The following is a 23,508-nucleotide window of genomic DNA, read 5'->3' as shown; positions in this document are numbered from 1 at the left end:
TTTATATATTTATATTCTTAAAAGTAACAGAAGACGACAGCGTTCAACGGAAGTACACAGACCATCCGGAAGTGAAGGGGAGTACGAAGAAAAGAGCCACGCTCCAGCTAAGGAAAAACTGCCACGTTTTTGTGAATTTTTGTTTCCGCGCCCTTTTAATGTCACCCGTTAAAAAAATGACTTTCTTCAGAGATTCTTCGGCCCATAACGAATAACGACGAGTTTATACACCTTCATAAAGACCGTATTAGACGATGCAATTTTTATTGCAATTCTTGAAGCAACTTCATTGCCGCAAGAAATTGCTCCGTGTATTGTCAAAATTGCACGTGCAAGTTCTTGCTGCACGACATTCTGCAATTTTCTTGTTTAGAACTGGTGCTATTTTTCTTGCATTATTTTAGTAACATTAATTTTTAAATTAAGCACCTAATTTAAGTGGTATGCACTAGAGAACATTTCCTCCCTGGGCATAATCGGGTTTGTAACTTAAAAGTCACGTAACTGTCATTATTTTATAAATATGAGCAATTCAAAAATTAATATTGCTGCCGCATCGTTAATTATTGCTTCTGCTTACTCTCTTTAAAAAGAGGAACAAAGAAGGCAACGACGCTTTTGGACCAGGTAGTGCCAATCATGATCCCTCAAAGGGAAACCTAAATTTACTCAACGAATTTCAACCATATCGTATCGTATGGTACTCCCTAGGTGTAGACGTTTTCAGGTCGCATAAACTTAACGACAGTCGTGGTATGACTGCCGGGACCGCCAACTTTACATGCCTTCCGAAGCATGGTAGTCAGGAGATGTTCTGTACCACTAAAAATTGGCAAGTTGTGGGATTCGAACTCACTAACATGTGAGGTTAGAGTCCGAGTCTTAAACCGCTACGCCAAACATTAGAACTATATAAGAATGGATGTGTAGTGAAAATTAAGAGGTCTCCACTGGTAAAAAAAAGCGTACCAACTGACGCTTCCTGTTAGTTGCTTGTACGTATAATGCCAGTTCAGTGACATGTTAAATTTTGTAATGTAAATATATAAATATATAACTTTTTGCTGTGTTGTACCGCGGGTTAATTTCTATCCACCCACTTCGTCATGAGAATTGGTCACCACAGGATGAAAGAACCTTTTTAAAGCTACTCGACCTAATTACTCCTGACAATAAACAAAAAATCGCCTAGTATCAATCCTACATTCATTGGTAAGTACCAATATCTGATGAGAATGGCGTATAACAAAATTGTCGAATAAATTGCATAGTGTAATCACCGTATCTTTTTACAACAATTGCTGCAAGATTTGCAATAAAAATTGCATCGTATAATGCGGGCTTAATTTACACACGTTATGCAGATACAGGTAATTTTACAGATACAACTCTATGACCTTCATTTCTACTTGCTTACTTAGTTAGGCCGCATTCATACACTACTAAATAAAGCCTAATGCACACTAGGATAATGGATTATTACCGCCAGGCACTTTTATGTATTTTAACAACTTCTTGACATAACATATTTTTTTCAGTTAATTCCAACTCCATTCCGGATATAAAATAAATTAGATGAACATTTGAGGTCAATCATTAAATTGTTGCAAATTATTAATCTAACATGTCTTACAATTTTAAATCATCATTTTCCTTCAACCACAATTTCTTTAACAGTTCTAAATGATCCTATTGAAAATTCCTTTCCTGTTAGACTTCGTAGATTTAAAAACGGATTGTCACTAAAACCTCAACAGCACCAGGTCGTCGTTCCCACACAGCACAAAAATGTTGCACATTGCAGTAATCTTTCAAAATATCACAGAAACCTTGCAGATATATTGCAGTAGTATGAAAATGTCCGCCCTGCAGAAATATATCACTGTAATATTTCTGAAATAGGATTTCCTGAAACATTTCCTTTGCAACGTTTCTGAAATGTTATACTTCTCATAAAATAAATATTGCAGATATGTTGCCACAACATACACAACCTGTGCTTTGAAATATTTCTGCAATACAATGTTGTTTATCAAAGATGTTCGCTTATGATCAGGGATTCGGACCGGACCGAAAAAAAACCGAAAACCGGACCGAAACCGGTATTTTTTTCAGGACCGAAAACCGAACCGAAACCGTTATTTCTTCAGAAATTGAATCTTATTGAGAATCGGAACCGTTATTATTTTTTTCGGTTCTTTTCGGTTTTTTTACGGTTCTGAACAGGTTATTGGAAGTTGTAGGACGCGCCGGCCAACACGTTCTGAAAAAAGATAAAATATTACTTTAAGCCGTAGCCAGAAAGGGAAAGGAAAAAGGTAGCCGATAATTTAGCCACAACCATTTTAAAAATAGATTTGTTTTGTTGTGCAATTCTCAATTGTGTGAATACTTGTATAGTGAATGCTGTTAATGCGATTTGCGAAGTAGAAAATGGGAAAATTGATTGTCCGCAAATATTGGCACAGCTTAATTTTCATGTACCTATGCATAACCCCAGGGGTGGGCAAACTTAATACTTGTACGATCGACATTAAATTTTTGTATTTAAGCGCGATCGACTGCGAAAAAATAAAAACAAGTAAATGTTTCATTAAGGTTTTTATTATCATATTTTGTACAAAGTTCTGTATTTTATTAATAGTATTTTAGATTTAGATTAATTTTTTGATGGAGATGCGTGACATTCCATTTCATCAACAAGTCTTTTAAAATTGGGTTTATAATCACTAATGTATAATCGCATAGATGCCATTAAGTGATCATCCGTCAGAGAACTCCTGAATTGCGATTTGATATTTTTCATTTGATAAAAAGCTGCTTCACATAAATAAGTGGAACCAAAAAATGCAAATAACCTCATTGCCACCGATCTCAATAATGGATATTTTTCTTCTGGCAATAAATTCCAAAAATTATTTTCATTTGCACGTGGTTTCAGAATTAAATCTGTTTGTAATGTTAAAATTTCGAACTCTAGATCCGTTGAATTCAATTGAAAAATCTGAGCTAAATTTGATGAAATGCTCTCGTTGTCGATTTCTCCAAAAGGAGAATTCAACCCCGAGTACAATTTCGTAATAAATACGACACATAAAAAATACGAAATAATTTTACTAAAATAATTAAAATGTGTGCATGTGTGCGATCGACTGACGAACTGTTCGCGATCGACCGTTTGCCCACCCCTGAGCTAACCTTTTATACACCTAAACCACGATCTTCCATTTTATCTCGTTCTCCAATTATGATCACACGCAGAAACTTCAACACCATTTGCCAGATATGTGACATACACGCTGATAGCCTCAAATTTATTCTGGAATTAATGTAACACTATGTCCTTCTGTTTTGTTATTTTCTTTTATGTATGTTAGGATCTATTTTATTAGTTTGGAAAATTTTTTTTTCTTTTTTGTTTAAGTATCGATTACACTGTACACTACTTTACTGTACTTTACTAGTACTTTGTCCTGTAATTGGGCGATAAGCCTGTAGGGCAATAAATAAATAAATTTTCCATCATCGTTTTTCTCAGCGTAAACAACAAATTCAGGTTACGGTCTCCAGAAATATCTCATCACCCCGTTGCTTCACCCAGCTACCGAGGCAGAAAACTTATTCAATGAGGCCCACATAAGGGCACGAAATCCAGTAGAGCGGCTGTTTGGTGTATGGAAACGGATTTCCGATTTTATCAATGGGGATAAGGTGCCAGCTTTCTCCAACTCCTTGACAATCTTCGTATTTTGTAATTTCGTGTGCTCCGCCATGAGTTCAAGCACTTTACATTTTATTTCAGATTCTTTTTTGGCACAATTAATTTCAGTATCAATTTTAAGAATTTTCATGAGCTTCCTCTCGTACAGCTTCTTCCGCTAGGAGCTTCCGCTTCAGCCCCTGTGTTGATGCAACTTCTTCCTCTTCTGCTCTCTTCCTTTTTGTCTGCGAGAACTCGTTCCTTTTTGACTTCACCATTTTTGGCGTGTAATTTGACCAGTCTAGTAGTAGAAAAGTATTTGTTTAACATACATTGCATCAAAATTAATAACAATTTATTCTGTGAAAAATATTCATGATATAACTACAAAATTAGATATACAATTGTAATGTGTAAACTTATTACAAAGTGTCATACCGTGCACCTTCTTTGTGTTGGAGTCTGGGTCCCGCAACTGGAAAGTCAACTGCGACACTCTGTCCGATCTCAACATTTACAACCGGCAGCTTCATAATGGTTTCGTCTTCTACCACCATATTAAAGACCAATTCTAGGAATATAGCAATTATTTTCCAGCAGATAGACTGTATGACTCACCAGGTATGGGTTGCCCTGTGACCATCAAGCCATCATCAGCCCCTGTTCCAGGTGCAAGCTCCGACGCAGAAGTTTCAACTAACTGTGCCAACTCTTCATACAATACTAGGACGCTTGACCTACGGACTCGCTGTTACCACCCCCGGTTCTGTAGAGGCTCTCCCTCTGTTTTGTCTTGTACCTCCGATACTCTTTCTTAAGATTATCATACTTGCCGCGCAGCTGCTCGACAGTACGAGTCTCCGTCGTGTTCAAATTATATTTATTCATTATGGTCTTCCATCCTTCCGCCTATTTTAACACAAAATTTCAAATTATAAAAAAAATCACGTGCTTCAAAAATTCTGCTAATACGCGCCGACTTATTGTAAAACACACGAGTTCCCAATGACCCAATAACCATTTATTATTCACAATAATTAATACGTATAATACTCTGAAAGTAATAATTAACACAACAGAGATGCGAGGAGTACCACCGCAAGTCGGATACTGCCGATCACCGCGCCGTTAGTGCCCGTCGAGATTCCCCCTCTCTCCCTAAATCGCGCAGCGCTTACATTATAGTGTATGATTTACCTTTTCTTTCCATGTGGTTCCATCAGTTTGTTTATTTTCTACAATATGGCGATATTGCAGAACCAAATCCACCAAACTGTGACAGTCTTTTTCCATAAATACCACTCGCTTCGTCATGATAACACCGAAAACACAAATGAACACTAATAAGCACATGAAAGAGGACAACGGTTATTAGTTTATGTCATGCGCACACTACAAACACGGCTGCCGCGCTTTCCATATAGTAAAAGCGGATTCGCTAGTACCGAATCGTCAGTATAGTCAACCGTAGAAATCTAAAACCAACTCTCGGTTCCTTAACCGACAGAGAAATAGCGTTTATGCAACGCGTTTCATTCCAACCGACGGTTGACCCCAAACCGGAGATTCACTAACCGGCGGTTCAACCGTGCTTTTATGCAACCGGCCCTTAAAGTTTGAACATTTTTAGTTGCATTTTTTTAAAGACACTTTCCGTGCTGAGGTTGATGTCGCTGAGTCGGTAACAGCTGTTACAGCTACAGTAGATGGTCCTTGTTCATCACATAAAAATTCTTTACGCGATTCGCCGGCCGGTGAATTTACATATTCCTCCATATGAACATGAACGTCATCAACATTTTTCTCTACTTCTGTAAATTCAACCGTCGATTCCTTTACCTCAATGCCAGCCTTCAACACTAACGGCTTTGACACATTCTAATATACCTTCATCCACTGGTGTTAATTTATCGTCGCATTGAGGGCCTCCGCCTGTTCCACTTGCGTGGCGTTTAATTGCGCTTGCTTTTGACTTAGCGCTAGATTTCAAATCTTGCCATGTCTTCAAATAAATTGAATAAGTAATATAAAATTGCATAATGATTTACCACCTTCCCACAACTCTTCCAGTCCCGCTTTGCCCCGGGGATGCTATTTAACGTGCGTCCTATTTCTTCCCATTCGATTCGGGCATCTTTATATGTAAATGTGTTAGAAAATTTGCCGCTTTGCAGTTCCATGTTACTTTTCATTAATTCAACCAATATTTGCTTTTGTCTGTAGTAATTTGTACATGTTTTTTATGTTTCTCCATAATAATTCAAATGGTTTGTAATTTAAAAAATTCGTAGTTCGCACGCAAAGAAATTTCAAATTAAATTATGACAGTGTTGCCATGGCGTTCGTTCGTAAAAATTCCAAGCATACGTTTTGATAAACGAATAGCAGTCAAGAATACCATTTTATGAAAGTACTCGTAAATAAACCTTTTGTTTTCAATTCGAATGGTACGAAAAGGAACGATGTCGAGAATAGCGCCCCATTTTAGTTTGAGCCCCCAAAGTTCTTGAATTATCAATTTTGAAATTATTATCACTGGTCCTAATAAACCTAACGGGTCAAATATTTGGCATATTACAGCTAACACATTTCTTTTTGTGACTTTATCGAATCCAAAATTATCTTTGAATATTGAATAATATCGTCATTGGAGTTCCAAAAAATTCCTAAAGTTTTATTTTGTTCGTTCGCACCTATTTGTATAATACCTTGATCTAATCCCTTACTAATTTCAAACCTTTTCAGTATTGCACTATTATTGCTCAACCATTTGCGTAATTCAAAACCAGCTTTTGATAAAATTCTAGATAAACACTTTTGTATTTGAAGAGCATCATTTATTGATTCTACTCCAGTGAGAAGATCATCTATATAAAAATCATTTAATATAATCTTACTTACTTCGGGAAAATTTTCGTTACATTCGTTTGCTAATTCTACCAAACATCTTACTGCCAAAAACGGTGCAGATGCAGTACCATACGTAAATGTTTTTAATTCAAAACATTTAATTCTATCCGATACGTTAGCTCGCCAACATATTTCTTGAAATTTAGTTTGTTCATCACTAATTAAAATTTGACGGTACATCTTAGATATGTCTGCCGTCATCACGATTTTATGATTTCTAAATCGTGCTAGTATACAAAAAAGATCTTGCTGTAGTTTGGGACCAACGTACTGCACTTGATTTAAAGAAATACCAGTACTTGATTTCGTGGAAACATCAAACACTACGCGACATTTACTAGTAAGGCTACTGGTTTTAAATACAGCATGATGAGGCATATAATAATCTGTTAATAAACTATCCGAACTATCTTTACTCTCTACCATGTGGCCTAACTTCTCATATTCTAACATAAGTACGCAATATTCGGACTTTAATTCTTTATTTTTCTCGAATTTCCGTTTAAGTAACTCGAATCTACGTAAAGCACTATCTCGCGAATTCCCTAACTCAAGTAAAGATTGCTTAAAAGGTATTTTGACAACAAATCTACCCTCATAATTTCTCCTAGTTGTGTCCCTAAAATAATTTTCACAGTATTGTTCTTCCGCAGTTAACCTTACCCTTTTCTGTTCCACTTCTTCTATCTGCCAAAATCTAACCATCGTATCATTTAGCAATTTGTCTGCGTAATTAATATTTAAAAAACTAGCCGATGTGTTATTTAATGGTAAATTTAAATTTCCTCCAATAATCCATCCAAACTGGGTATTTTGTAAAACTAGCATATTTGTACCTAGTCGATCTTGACCTAAACATAAGCTGGACCAAAATATAGAAGCTCCTAACAATATGTCGATTTTAGAAGACAAATTAAAATTAGGATCAGCTAATTGTACCCCTTTTGGTAACATAATATGATTTCTCCCAAACGATACAGTAGGTAACTCATCAGTTACCTTGGTTAATACTACAGTCAATATCAATAGTAAAATTATTATAGCAAGACTTAATGGGGGTTTACAGTATAGTTGAATTCCGCAGTTCTAATTTACTAAGCGTGTACCTGAAACCATAAAACATTTTTTTGGACAGTAACAGTTTATTGAAAAATAGAGGCTGATTAGCAAAAAAATAATGAACATGTGCCGTTTTAAAGGTTTATTCAAAACGATATGATTGTGGCGGGCTCTGTGACGTAATAAGCCCGACCAATCAGCTCCTAGAACCATTCAGATGACATAACGACTTGGCAATATTGCAGGAGAATGAATGGCATTTATAACTTGCGTCATCTGTCACAGGCACTTGTCACTTTCGTGCTAGATGCAGTTTAACATCCCTCTCAAAACGTCAAATGTGACAAACGTCAGACCCTCGCGTAAGGTTGCCAGCTCACTTCTACGTGATTGGTTGTAGATTTGTGACGTATTTAGTCTGAAGCGTTTCAAATTCGGACTAAAAACACAGCTTTTCAATAATTTATTTTGGGTTTATTTTACTCGCAAATAAAAATTGAGGACACACGGGTCTTTTTATTTGTAATGTACTTTGTGGATCAGAAATAAAAAATGAAGGCGGGATGACCCCATTGACACATATACCCTCTTGTCAATATTCGTTAAAGCTTCAGCTACACCCTTTACAAGGATATTAATTTTATGAGGCTGTGCACCAATTTTTTGGCACAAATGATTTGAAATAAAATTACTTTGCGATCCGCTATCAATTAAAGCCCTACACGCTATGTACTCATTTCTATGATTTTTAATTTTAACAATTGCTGTAGATAATAACACTTGTGAAACAGCTTTTGTTAACTTTATTTCTGATACGCAACTAACGCTCGAAGAATGGGCCTCAGCCACCTGGTTATCATGGTTAGAGTCGACTTCAATTCCCGAACTTGATTTTTCTTGATCTAAATGCAATAAAATATTGTGCGCTTTTTTACACTTATAACATTTATTTAGTTTACAATTAAAGGAAAAATGTTTATCTCGTAAACAATTTAAACATAATTTTAATTGCTTAATTGCATTTATTCTATCCAAAACGCTCAAGTTTAAAAAAGATTCACATTTATAAATTTGATGGTTTTGCTTACAAAATTGACAACAAGATGTTAGGTTTAAATTTTAAAAGCGACCATCAACTTTGTTTTTTCTTATGGAAGTAAAAGTTAAAAAAGTTAAAATTACTTCCATAAGAAAAAACAAAATTGATGATGGTTGACTAGAGACGAAACGTCAAACTTAAAATTTAAAAGTAACAATTTAAACTACCTACTTATCTCTTACAGTTCCCGAGATCCCCATGGTGGCCCTCGAATTTGAATCAGTATGTATCACTTCCAAGAAACACTATAACTTTCGTAATTATAAACCGATTTCGATCAAACTTTAAGGGTTGGTGTAACGCATAAACGTCTCGGTTAAGTTCGTGAATCAGTCAATTCCGCCACATTGGAGCAAAATGTCGGACATTTCTATAGAAATCTATACCCACACCTGATCAGCCGAGCTAAATTAGATTACTAGTGAGATCGATAATTTAAAATTTCAGTATGCAGAAGTAAACAAAAACAAATACTGATTACTGTCTCGGAAAAAATTACTTTGCCAATCTGGAATACCAAAAATGCGGTTTAATCATGCATATGCTGATTTACTTCTGATTTATCAAGTTTTATTCTCCATAATAAATCAATTACTAGAATTTGCGTAGTTCCAAATTATTTTGTGCTTTAAATATAGTCAAAAAGGCACGTAAATATTGATTTGTGATAAAATACCGACAGGTGTCTCCAAAGTAGCGCTTTCCCACACGGGGATAACATTATCCTGTCGTGTTCTTCTAAACGTTAATTTATCATTTTGCTAGGGGCTAGACAACGGGTAATTTTAGTTCGATCGTTCGCGTTGAAGCATATTTCAGTCTTACAATTTGCTCTCTACGACCTGTATTGGCGAAGCACGAGCGCGCACTTCACTCGGTGGAAATGCGCATGCTTCGATGGAGTTTGGGGCCTGCGGACCCTGCAATTGTGCGGGAATAACGCCAGAAGAAGAAAACATACGAAATGAGTCAGCTTCCCAGGTCGATAAAGTTAGCACCTCACTTTCTGTCCGTTTGTCTGTCTGTCCATACGCACAATAATAACTGTTTAGAAACGCCCGATGGCTTTGAAAATTGGCGAACACGTTCTTAAAAGTATAAGAAAGGTCGCCATTGTTTTCCAGCGACGTAACGTACTATTGGGCCAAGGTTATTATACAGGGTGTCTTAAAGTGCGTGACGGATTTTTTTTAATAGGCGCGAAATTAACCACCTTTTCCAAGGTGCATCTTCTAGGGGTAGTCGACTTCGGGCGAATTTTGTCACGCGGCTTAAAATTTCTTAAAGATCGAATCGCGGTCTCTTTTTCTCGCGTCGCCAACAGAATCTCCAGCTATGAGAAGTGCCCCAAAAATTGAATATTATTTTGTGGACGGTTTTTAGCAAAATCCACCAAAACCCGAATTGCGGAGGAACGGGACATCGGAAATGGATACCGAAAAGGGGAATGTGGTAACCTCCGACAAGATTTTACTGATGGTGGAGTCAAAACCCTGTATTCGCATCAGGGGTTGGGACCCATATGAAATATAGATTCCGGTTCCGCACTATTTAGGTGGAATAACTTTTTAAGGGTTCCGGTTCCGTGGTTTTAGTAATTTGTGGTTCCGGTTCCAGGATTTATTCGGTTTTGAAGAGTTCCAACATAAATAAATAAAATATGAATTATCAAAAATTATAGAAAATAAATAATAGTACTAACGGTACCGGTATCGGTTCCGGTTATCATAACTTTAAATAACGGTTCCGAGTCAGAAGCTTATAAATGCAATCGGTTCCGGTTCCAACCTCTGATTGGCACCGAGATTTGAAGTTTTAGCGATGGATGGATGCCAGAAGTGGAAACAGCTAAGAAATGGATATTCCTTACTGAGGATACTTCCACCAAATGGATCCTCTCAAACAAGCGACCGCCAACGACCGCGCCACGCTTTTCATCAATCAATTTAATTCTTCTCTACGGTACACCCACACGGGTCATCAGTGACAACGGAAGTCATCTTCGTGGGCAACGGTCATACCAAATGAAGAAAGGTTCTACCAGCAGTTCGGTTTGCAATGAATAGTGGCACCGGTTTCACCCCGGCCTACTTAACTTTTGGAAGGGAACTGCGAATTCTCGATAGGGACGTGCGTGCCATATTGGACAATGATCTAAGGAGCTGGGTGGGAACCCTTCGTTGAACTCGGGAGGGTCACGAACTGCATCAGGACGCTGATCATAAACGTAGAGATAGATGTGGCAGACCACGTACTCGTTAAAACTCATGAGCAAGTCCAGCTCATTCCTTTCTCCGCGCGGGGATGGCCCCCTACATTATAATTGAGAAAATTTCACCTACATATACAGAGTTGGCCCCGCCAACCCTCAGAACCTTCTATTGGGAGTATAACCTACACCTGCTCCCGTGCAACCCATCCGTAGACGGGAAGACCTCGACATTTTCCTTGGCAAGAACGTGTACAACTGCACGCGTGGAGACGACTAAATCAGGCGCGACACGACGTCACGTTACTGAAATAAGTCACGATACGACAATAAAAGATAATCAAAAGGCGTGATTCTTTTGAATCCAAGACCGCTTACAATAATAGAAGAAAATTTAGACAACAGTCAAGAATTGGAGTTATCAGAGATAATGGAGCTTCTGGATGGTCGGTAAGTTTAAGTTAACCTTGACAAAGCGATCATCAATCAATGCTTACTAATTTAGATGCAATGACGAGGATGAATACGTAGTTAAAGGCGAAAGGTCCGATTGTGTACCGGAACCCAAAGGCTTGGGGTACGAATTCTTCGAAGTAATGTCTAGATATCGCCTGCTGAGGGCACAGGTCGGTACAGCGCCTAACGTAGAAAATCTGCAAGGTCGTTTGCTTCCAGGTTGACGCAATTTCGGGAATGGGGGATACCTACGGAAGTCTTTTGGAGCGCAGTGTCGCAACGGCGATCAAGATGCGTAAGATGGGAATAAAGTCCAAGGATGTGATAACGGTCTGCGGCGTTAACCACCTCAATAGTTGCGTGCCGATAATCGCGGCGCTTTTCGTCGGGGCGGTACCTGCGTGTCTGGACCCACTGTGGCCCAAACCGGAAATTACTCGTGTCCTTAACTTGGTAAAACCTAAAATTGTGTTCGTCGATCAAGCCTTAATTGAAGTTGTGGAAGATGCTCTCTCGCAAACGAATGCTGACGCAACCACCGTCACTTTTGGAGATTCGGAGAAGTACGCCGAATTTAAACACTTTGTCGCCGAAAAACCAGACGTCGATTTCCACCCGTACGAAACCAGCGACAACCGCGAAACAGCATGCGTCTTCTTCAGCAGTGGCAGCACTGGTTTTCCACAAGGGATCAGTTTGAGTCACCGAGCCCTGCTAGGTCAAGCAAATGTCCTCGTGTAAGTCTTTTTACTGTTAGTGAGCACTGTCATCCCCAAATAATACTTCTTCATTGCAACCGCCATTAGATCTTCGGGCTTATGTTTCGACACGTCGCTGTCCTACGCGACCCAAAATTGGATTTCTTCAGCAGTCACTTTTTTCCCAACCATTCTAGCAGGAGGATGTCGAGTGATAGTACCCGCCTTCGCGCCGCAAGGCTTCTGGGAACTTCAAGAGCGATTTTCGGTAAGTCTTCCGAAATCGTTCGGTCATTGATATATTAATTCTAAAGGTTACCTTCTCCGTTTTTTCCTCAACCCAAGCGATCGCTTTGGTTAAACACGGACGACCAAACGGAGTCGACACCTCCCACCTACGCGATTTATTAATTGGAGGCGCCTTACTGTCGGCACACCATCTGCAAGCGTTACGCGAACTATGCCCAAGTACTAACTGCAGTATCGCTTACGGTCTGACGGAGTGTTCGGGAATTGTGATAACTTTCAACAGGCTTAGTCGGCGAGAGATCGCGCTGATGTACGCAAAACCGGGATCCTCAGGTCTGATATCTGCAGACTTCGCGTGTAAGGTCAGTGTTTCGTTTCACTTCGAGTCGTCACGGGATCTTCCGTAGATTGTCAATCCACGCACTGGTGCGACTCTGGGTCCCAATCAAAATGGAGAATTGTGCATGAAAAGCGATTACGTCATGAACGGCTATTACGGCATGGACTCAAAGGAGAGTTTGTACCCCGATGGATGGCTAAGGACTGGGGACCTCGGCTACTACGACCAAGATCGCTGCTTCTACATTCTGGGCCGGCTTACGGAAACGTTCAAGTTTAAAGACTATGACATTTCACCCGCGCTAATCGAAGGCACTTTGGTGACTCATCCACTAATCCAGTCAGCGATCGTTATCGGGATACCCGACGAAGAAAGTGGTAATCAACCGCTTGCGGTCGTTTGCGTCACGGAGGGGTGCCGTAACGTTGGCGAGGAAGAAGTTGTCAAGTACGTCGAAGAACGAATGCCCGACCAATACCGGTTGAGGGGTGGCGTGAGATTTGCACGTGCGCTTCCTTTTACCACTACAGGGAAGCCAAGAAAAGCTCACTTAACGAAATTAATACTGAGCGGGAAATTTAATTTTTTCTCAGTCGCACCTGGTATATAAAACTTTGTTTCAAGGGTGCTGAACCTTTCGTCACACTATCTGACGTCATATCAAAATTAAGGCAGGTCGTAAATTAGTAGTTGGTTTACATATTGTCACATTGACGTTTCAACTTATTTATTAAGGTGTCACTATCGTTCATTATTATCAGACCGTCCAAGTTGACAATCACTTGTAAGGCATCTGGTCCTGATAGGTTTTTTCCTGTCCCCAGGTTTTATAATGGCTAAATGGTCATGTATTTAATGTAGAGGAACTCCGTTGGTATGAATTAAACTCGAGATTAAACTTTTTCCACCGTTTGTAATCACCTCATGTAACCAATTCTTTGATGCACCGACGACAGTCGAAATGGATACTTCCAGAGCATCAGAAACTCTTTGAGATGAAGTGTATGATGGTTACAGAAAACGAACATTTGTAACTTAAAGTTTGTTTAGGCAGTTCGTAAATTAATATTTCGTTTACCTAATGTTGATGTGAAATTAAGCATGCTACCAATGTGAAGAATATGCGTTAAGTTACGCGAATTTTAATGACCCTTAACTAGCCATTTGCAGAAGTAGAATAGGCCATGGTTTATCGGTAAGCCTTTCGCATTTATATATCTTACAAATTTGAGATAAAGCGTAGGCATTATACCACAGGCTCATTGAAATAACAACGCATACATACAGTTTCTGTTCTTTTGCCACACACTCGAGATATTCGCATAAGGATCTTGAATATCTACGGATCCAATTTATTAAAAAAAAACGCAATTGTGAGAGAAAACAGGTAGTGAAGATATTTATTCCTGAAAAAACTCCCAAATGTTCATATTCAAATCGTATGTACAAAAGAAAAAAATGACACTACACCACAAGTAGGTATAAACGGCCCAAAATAATATTCTTAAACACGCTGATTCTCTTCTGCCTCATGAATATAATCATCATAATAATCTTCGTCACTATCAGATTCGTCCAAGTTGACAATCACCGGTAAGATGTCTAATGTATCAATATGTTGTTCCCGTTCCCAGGCCTGGTTTATAATGCCTCTTGTATGATCAAAATATCTTTTCCATTTTTCCGGTGTAACCTAAACATTCAAGTTATTAAGTACTGTTTCACAAAACAGCATATAAAGAGGTTACTTTGTGCAGTGCCTCATTCCATAAAGACTGAATTGAACCGATCCTTGCATCGTAATCCGTTTGCATTCTGACGATACCATTTCGATTGGATTATACTCGCAGTGATATGGAGGAAGTCTCAAAACACGATGACCATGTTGTAATGCTAATTCGTTCAATCTGTAAAAATCAACGTGGAGTGAAAAAAAACCATAACAATCAGCTTCCTATCCAAAGGTCTACCTAACTGCAACCAAACATTTAATTATCAGCGATGCCTACCTAAATAGTTTTGGTGGTATATGATTTTTCACTACTTCCCAGATCTGATCTTGCATCATTGTTGGTGCAAATGTAATGTCTCGTGATGTTAGCCACTTTATAAGTGACATTTTTGTCCAGCATTGATTTGGACTTTTTTCTACCAATCCTGAATGGTAAGAAGCGTTGTCCATAATTATAAGAGAAGGTTCATCCAAGTTCGGGATCAATTGTTGTTCAAACCACTTCTCAAAGTTAAGGCAATTCATGGAGTCATGATAGTCTCCGGATTTGCTACCAGATTTAAAAATTAGACTTGCGTTTGGTACAAATCCATCTTCTGATCCTGCATGGAGTATTATATACCGAACCCCTTCACCACTTTTTTTGCTAACTGTTTTGAGAGTACCATCTTGCCAGCTTCTTCTAAAAGACCCTTTACTGTATATCCAGGTTTCGTCTAAAACCACAGGTCGTAATGGAAAGAGTGAAGTTTCGTTGTGTTTAAAGTCTCTCAAAAATTGTAGTCTTCTTTGAGCTACATAGAGCTGTTCCATTAAAAATAATCTATTAGAAACGGTGCATCTCCGCCACGTGAATTTCAGTTTCTTCAAACTGCGGGACAAAGAGGTAGCAGATATTTCTACGCCATCAAGTCGTTGAAGATTACTGTGTAAAGAACGGAGTGTAACATTCTCACCTATAAAATCAATTCAATAAGTGTTCTAGCGAACCTCTTCATTTGAAGCAAATCTTCCCTTAGAACATAAAGAATGTTATTTACCTGTGGCATAAATCCGTGTCCTTATTACATGTTCATGTATTTCATGCAGCGGAGGTCCGTGAGATAAACTAATAGCCACACTTTTTGCGATTTGTACCTAATCGTCATCTTTTTTAACACCTCTTGTACTAATTCTTTTTACAGTCCACAACGATACACCCAGGGCAGCACAAACCCTCTGTGATTAAGTAAGCATATGATTATAGCAAACGCATAGGAAACACTTACATCATATACTGCGCCTACGGGTGTTAAAGTTTTGCCTGCTTCTTTTGCCCCTTGGACGTACTGAATCAACTTCAAAATCAAACTTTGCTCACCTTCTGTGTATCGGTTCATCATATTTACCTAATTGTAACGGTAATGACCTAAATTCATGATATAAGCGAATCGAACCTTTATGTAAAATTTTTAAAATACTTGTCTGTTAACGGCGTTGCTGCACTGTGGACTTGTCTAAGCGTTTTCAACTTTGATGATATTTACTTCACTTTTAACACAAACTACCTAATCAAAAGGCATTTAACACTGGAAATCTGTCTATAACGAAAATCGTTTGACGGATTGATATTATTGACAGATCAATAATTGGTTTATTTGTCACGACTTACGTTAATGACGTAATTTTTTTGTCTCAATCGATTTAAATGTAATGAAGAGAGAATCACATTTATGACGTCAGGTTCAGCACCAGTGAAACAAAGTATAACACTCATTTACTTGAGGAATTACCAGTGAACTTGCTCTCGAAAGTAAAAATGTAACAACTATGATATGTATCAGAGGGGATTGAGATGTTACATAAATGAAACATATCATAGTGTTACATAATTATTAACCCCTTTATGCCTGAATGGACTTCCAAGTGAGATAAAATTTTTTTTACTTGTTATTACATTTGATCTAGCGTCTATTAGAAGGATGTGTGCCTTGCAGAATCTTTTCGATGTATTTCTCGTGCCAAAATGGCATTGTATCACATCTGATATAATAGGCATAGACAAAAACAATAATACATATATGTAATTTATGTTTATTTATTATAAGTTCCTTATTTAATTATGAAATTCCACAAAACAATTTCTATCTTTGTTGAGACAAAGACGTATGCAACATTTGGAGCACTTAATGTAGCTTAATTTCTTGCAGTTCGGTTTTTTGCAGTGAAGCCTATTTTTGACAACAATGGGCCAATGCGAAGTCTGATCTCTTCTAACCTCCCAATTTGGAATTGGAGCAGTGGGACCCCTTTTCTTTTTTCTTTCGAACTCTGCACCCACTGAATCACGCTCAGAACCTGATGGTCTCCCACGCTTCTTGTTTGCATTTTTGTTCAAAACACACAAACTTTGTGCTACGTTGGCCTTGAAACTCAGTTGATCCAGAATGTCTTTCTTTTCCATGTGTGCTTCTTTGGAGTCGGTTTTGTACATATTCCATGCGTTCACTATAACCATGTCTATAAAATGATAGAAAAACCGCATGTAATATTTTTTTGATCGTACGTTTATCCGATGATACGCTCTTTGACCGTCTAACAAGTCCACGCCTCCCATAAATTTGTAGTATATATCTACCGCTGCAGGTTTCTGTATTGTTAGCTTCTTCCTCTGTTTTTTGTCCCAGCGATCTGCAGTGCAAAGGGGTTCTGCACTCGAAAAGGTAGTAGCCAATGTTACTCCTTTGTTATCAAACCATTTTATTGCACGTATAGGGACATCTTCGATTGTAGTTTCAATTTCTTCGTATGTTCCCCTACCCTTTCGTTTCATAACCGAATCACTGCTAAAAGTACACCCAGGAAATCGGTTCACTCTTATAGTCCCTATTGCTCCAATTCCTCTCTTTTGCAGTTCTACTAACAGTAACGGTGAAGAAAACCAATTGTCAAAATACATCAAATAATGTTTGTTGTCTGGTACACCATTGGATAGTTGCAGTACTATGTTGGAACTTGCACCTATATTGCGATGTCCAGGTTTAGGTTCTATTTTGCCTGTAAATATGTCGAAATTGTACACAGTGCCATTGGTGTCGCATAGAATAATTATTTTGTAACCCCACTTATGCGGTTTCTTTGGATTGTATGTTTTCATCGACGATTTTTCCTTGAATGGGACAATCTGTTAATCAATACAGAACATCTGCCCCTTCAAAGGAATGCTCTGAAACTTTGCAAGGATCCTTTCCACAAACGGTCTAATTTTGAATAGACGGTCATAGTCTGCATCATTTCTCTTCATATTCATGTTATTGTTGAAATGCAAGTTTCTTCTTATTGTTTCATACCGATCTCTACTCATAACGTCAGCCACCTGATGTATTCTAAAATCCGTTTTCCAATAATTTCTTGTCCTGTGCAAATTTATGACCGACATATATAATGTGATACCGATAAACTGTTCAAGTTCCATAGAAGTAAGTTTTAGAGGTTTGTTCGGATTGTTTTGTACGGAATATAAATTAGATTGATCAACAATGTACTCCAATAATTCTTTGTCGAAAAAATAAAAGAAATAATCACTTGGTCTCCAAACATCGACGTCTTCTTTTACAGTTTCTTCGAAGAAGGGAACTGAACGCGGCGAATTCAAAGGAACTGGCGACCATAATGGCTTCCTTTGATTTTTAGTAGGACCACGACGTAGTTGTGCCAATGGGAGATCACCTTCATCCTCTAGATCCGATGCGTCAATTGAACTAGATTCATCATCACTTGAGCTTGAACCTTTTGGATATTCATCTTCACTGTCTTCAGGAGGAGGAACGTAAAGATGTGTCGATCTATTTCGCTTTCTAATGGAGATTCTTCTGACCATCTGCAAAAATTGAAAACACGGTTACTTCACCACAATGCCGGTAGTATTAAATATGATATGCAGCAAATAAGGGTGAAATAATGGATACGTTTGTCTGTATACAGTAAAATACATTACATAGTTTATCAATAACAGTGAATAAATAAGAAATCATTTTTCTTACTTACTTTTTTGTAGTAAATACAATAGATGAATGTCGATAAAAGTTCACGTTTCACACTTGCGTCTGTCAACAGTAATGGCGGGAAAGAGTAATTTTTATACCTATAATTTACAGTGCTCTATATGGCAGCAGTAATTTGTTTTAGTACACACATCCTTATAGAAACTACCAATAGGTGGCGGGCGCGCTTAAAATGACGTCTAATCGTGTTAAAAAAATTAAGTTTTCTTTATATCAAATATGATACGTAAAGGCCGTATGACACTGTACTAAATTTAGTACGAAATTTACATGACGAAAATTTGTACAAAATTTTGCATAGTATCATACGCGTTAAGTAAGAAAATTTGCAACAAAATTTGTGGACAGAAATTATTTAAAACAAGTTCTAAAAACCGCATAAATTTGGTACGAAAACTGCGCAGAATGTTGTGACGCATCGCAGTGTTTTTGTGTACCATAACCAAAGAAATTTGTAATTATTAATTCGCAATCGTCTGCAATCGTGAGCAAACAGGCTTTAAAGTTTTTCTGAATTAAGTATGTCGTGGTCTAAGGAACAATGCTAAGTGTTGTTACAAGAGTATCAAAAATACCCATGTTTGTACGCAACAAAAACGCCATTGTATAGAAATAAGCATGCACGTTTAGATGCTTTAGGGGAGACTGGGGAGCATTGATACATTTTTGGTTTGAAAATTCATATATCCTAAATTAAACAACAATTTACATATCACATAAACACACTTAGTTCTTCAATCATTAATATACTAAAATAAACCTAACATCTTTAAATTAAAATATATATTTCTGAAAAAATAATTTTTTTTTTAAATATGCAAAATGTCTCATCCCACCCCATATGTGGGAGGATTGATACCGAATAATGGGAGGGTTGACACGCATGGAAAAGGGAACCGAACAAATTTCACACAGCACAAATGTCACAAATAAATGTTTTAATTCCTCTGTTAACACCAGTGCACTCTGTATGACACAATTTGTCACAGCCTTGGCATCGAATCCAGAACTCTTGTGGTTTTGAACGCGAATATAAAGAATTACAATAAATGCAGACCGCATCTTCCTCTTCTTCACCTTCCATTTCGATTTCGTTTTCACTATCAGATCCTTTCTCGCTCACGTACGTTTTTCTTAACACTTTTCTTTTTGATTTTCTCAATTCTTGGGTTTTACTTTGAAGTACATTTTGACTTTCACTAAATACGTTCCTCTTCGCACTATCCACTTTTTTCTATCCCGATTGCTTATTTTTTCTTTTTTTAAATTCCTCTTCTGTAGCGAGCTTTTCAGGAGTATCGGTCAAGACTCTAGACCTCCCAGGCTTTCTACCGCCATTATTTTTTCTTGGGGGTGCCTGAGGGTATGGTCGTATTTGTTCGGGGCTCCGAAACTGAGATGGAGGATTGCTGTTGTCTTTATTCTCATCACTAACATCTTGTATCTCATTTGAAAGCACCGCATCTTTTGATGTGCTGGAGTCGCTGCTCTGCTCCACGGTTGTATTTATTTGTTTAGCCAGACACCATACAGAATACAATTATTCCAATTACATGGCACTGGGATGCTGTACTTAAAACTAAAACTACGTAGTAATTACGATCTTATATGACTAATTAATTCATTCAAAGAGCCGTGAAATACATCGATGTCTCTCTCACGGCACTTCTTATTTAAAGCCAACAGGCTCCTCGATAGTGGCGATGACGGAGTGGTCACGATGACGGAGTGGTCACTAAAAAGATGATATCGTTTTTCCTTAATTTAACATGTGGCACTTTGAGTTTAATTTCCTGAAGCAATTCTGAGGCATTTAGGTGATTATTCAGTATCTTGTACACAAAGGTAGCACAGATCACTACGCGTCGGATTTGTAAACTTGAGATTTTAATACCGTGCACACTATTTAAAAATTTTAGTTGGTTGGAGTAAGAGATTAAATGTGGAAAATTTTGAGTCGACGATACACTATTCGCACTAATTTTTTTTGAACTTTCTCTATCATGTCTGCGTGCTTATAAGTTTGGGGTGTCCAAATACATGCCGCATAATCGAGTTTGGATCTGATGAACGCATTGTATAAGGTAATAATTGAGGAAATGCTTGTAAAATTGTAGGTATTCCTAATTACAAAGCCTAGTACTTTGTAGCATTTATAAGGGATTCAATGTGCCGATGAAAATTTAAGTTGCTATTGAATAAAACGCCCAAATCTCTAACCGAGGTGACTCTTTGGATATCCTGCCCATATATTTCGTATTTAAAAATCGTGGGATTGTTGGATCTTGTGTACGATACAACTTTGCACTTTTCTATGTTTAGCTTCAGTTTGTTTTTATTGCACCAATTTATCACTGCATTTATATCTGCTTGAATATTTAAACAATCGTTTGAAGATTTCACTTTATTAAAAAGTTTCAGGTCGTCTGCAAATAGAAGTGCTTTGGAGTTTTGAATCACCCGCGGTAGGTCATTAATAAATAGTAGGAAAAGGAAAGGGCAAAGTAGTGTTCCCTGAGGTACCCCTGAAGAGGGGTAAAATTCGGTTGAGTTCACCCCATTGTATTTCACTCGCGTTTTACGCGATGTTAAATATGATCTAAGAAATTTAGCCGTTGGGCTACTGACACAATTAAAATGAAGTTTCTGAAGCAGGACCTGATGGGAGACCTTATCAAAAGCTTTCGCAAAATCGGTGTATATACACAGTCCACCTGAGCCCTCTTGTCAAGGACGGCGGCTGTGAAATGCGTAAACTGCATTAAGTTAGTACTTGTTGATTTCTTCGGTGTGAATCCGTGCTGCTGATCTGCAATAACACTGCCAAGATGGGAATAAAGTTTATTATAGATTACTTTTTCCAAAATTTTCGCTCTTGCAGGGACGATAGCTATTGGGCGGTAATTTTCGATTAGTTTCTTGCTGCCGCTTTTATGGATCGGGGTAATTCTAGTGGATTGGGACTTGAAATTCTTCCCCATGAACGAGGAATTCCCAGTAAGCGCGAGTCATAAGCTCGCGTTGATTACGTCCCTGCCCTTTGTACACACCGCCCGTCGCTACTACCAATCGAACGATTTAGCGAGGTCTTCGGACCGACGCCCGTCGGCCTACCGTCGACGGACGCGTGGGAAAGTCGACCGAACTTGATCGTTTAGAGGAAGTAAAAGTCGTAACAAACTTTTTATTGTTGTTGTTGAACGTTTTTTACCTCCTCTCACTTGCGTGGACGTAAACGAAAAATTTTTAAAAAAACATCGTCCGTCTTCATCGTAGTAGTAGTAGTAGTAGTAGTAGTAGTAGTAGAAGTAGATAAGATCTCTCTCTCTTCTTCCTCCTTTACGCCATTACCTACTATAAACTTACTTTTTTCTACGAATATTTAAAATATGAAACGTTGTGGGGTTGTCATCGTCGGATGACGCGGTGGTGTGTGCTAGTCCCCGCCGCCGTCGCCATCGGACTACCTAATATAAAATGTAATATGTACCAGTAATGGTTGTATATCTGTAAAAAGAATTAAATAAAATTCGTAATTTTTGTGCGTTGAGGAAACGAAGAGAACGTTGGGAATATATTACGCACGCCGAACGATGTCAGGGAAACCTTCTTCGGGGCAAAAAACCTGACACCGCCAGCAATACATCATACAATAAAGGTGGTTATAGGTGGTACGGATACGGATGTGATGTTGGTTACTCACAAAACGACAAACATAAAAACAAAAAGTTACGTAACATAGGTGGGGTGGGTTAGGTAAACAAACGAACACACACACACAATTGTTAAACGGCATTAGGGTACATACGTACGTACGAGTGGCGGCGGCACACAGAATAACGACGCGTAGACAACACACGCACCTCGAACTTGTTAAATTAATATTGCGTCCTGTTTTTTTTTTAAAAACATTAAAGTACAACGCTCGAGTATTTTATCGAACGACCGTAGAAACGTAACGCGTTCGTCGTTGTATCTCGTCCATAAGGTTCCGCCGCGACGATCTCGCACGTCCGCGTAATAATGTCCGCTTTGGCACGTTGCGCCGGCGTGATAAACTACGGCGATGACTTCATAATGTACGTTTTCGATTTTAACGTCGTCTTCGTCGAACGTTCTGCACCGATAGACTCCCACTCGATCGTTTGCCAAATAGTTGACGAACCATAGTACCAAATGAGAGTTGGCTTGTAAAATGGCAATGTTTCTGTTAAAACGTTCGTCGTTACACACGTGGCAGCGTCGTGTAGTAGTCGTTCATCTCTTCTCGTACATTGTTAAATAAAGATCCAAAATCGTACGTGTCGTCGTGGTCGGCAACTCTCGGAGGTTGAAGCATTAACGCGAACGAAGATACGAACTCCTCTTCGCCGCGTCGAGTTTCGCAGGCGACGCAACTTGTAAAATTAGAGTAGTTGACCTGGATTTCGTCCGCGTAACGTGTCGTAAGTCGTTCAATCAACGACGTAAAAAACTCCTGGCAATCTTGTTGCCGTCGTTGTTGCCAAACGTCGCCGAGATGGAATCTCACTTGCAACGTGTCGAGACTGAGTCCGTTCTGTACTTGAAGAATTGAGTTTTCGAGCGCCGTTTGTCCAGATCGAATGAAATTGTTAAATGGTTTTATGTTTAAAAAACTTCTCAAGACCGAGTTTGCGTAACACGATACGCCGTCCGCGTTACGCAATCCCGAAAAACGTACTACTGCGTTCCTTCTCTCTTCAGTCAGCGGCTGTCGTCGTGATGATGATGATGATGATGTATGCGGCGGTGGCGGCGTTCGCGGTCTCGCGAAACTTGTACTACCTTTAAAAACAGTATCATATTTTAAAATGAATAATTTTTTTTTACTAGATAGACGTACCTTTATCGGTCGAACGTTTTTTAGATTCTAGTCGAGACGATTTTGATGTAGTTTGCGGCGGTGGTGGTGGTGGATGATGAGGAGGTCTTATTTCCAAGTTTGTACCTGCGAAAAAAAATAATTAACATGGTCGCCGTCGTTATTATATA

The 23,508-nt window shown here is 38.5% G+C and overlaps 2 protein-coding genes across 2 annotated transcripts; one reads left to right on the top strand and one right to left on the bottom strand.

The window, feature by feature from the left end:
• The first annotated feature begins 11,287 nt into the window (after positions 1-11,287).
• Positions 11,288-13,391, top strand: LOC116179293 (luciferin 4-monooxygenase-like). Its single transcript, XM_031499049.1, has 6 exons — positions 11,288-11,427; positions 11,483-11,603; positions 11,653-12,170; positions 12,240-12,399; positions 12,446-12,742; positions 12,788-13,391. Exons 1-6 carry the CDS (start codon positions 11,408-11,410, stop codon positions 13,328-13,330), a joined length of 1,659 nt encoding a protein of 552 aa, XP_031354909.1. The 5' UTR covers positions 11,288-11,407; the 3' UTR covers positions 13,331-13,391.
• A 731-nt stretch (positions 13,392-14,122) lies between these two features.
• LOC116179183 lies at positions 14,123-15,204 on the bottom strand. Its single transcript, XM_031498898.1, has 3 exons — positions 14,730-15,204; positions 14,469-14,627; positions 14,123-14,413 (listed from the first exon to the last, which is right to left on the bottom strand). Exons 1-3 carry the CDS (start codon positions 14,975-14,977, stop codon positions 14,362-14,364), a joined length of 459 nt encoding a protein of 152 aa, XP_031354758.1. The 5' UTR covers positions 14,978-15,204; the 3' UTR covers positions 14,123-14,361.
• Positions 15,205-23,508: the final 8,304 nt, after the last annotated feature.

The sequence above is a fragment of the Photinus pyralis genome, unplaced genomic scaffold (genome assembly GCF_008802855.1).
Source record: "Photinus pyralis isolate 1611_PpyrPB1 unplaced genomic scaffold, Ppyr1.3 Ppyr1.4_LG8, whole genome shotgun sequence".
Classification (NCBI taxonomy): domain Eukaryota; kingdom Metazoa; phylum Arthropoda; class Insecta; order Coleoptera; family Lampyridae; genus Photinus; species Photinus pyralis.
Note: the sequence above shows the minus strand (reverse complement) of the source record. Positions and strands in the feature narration are given on the sequence as shown.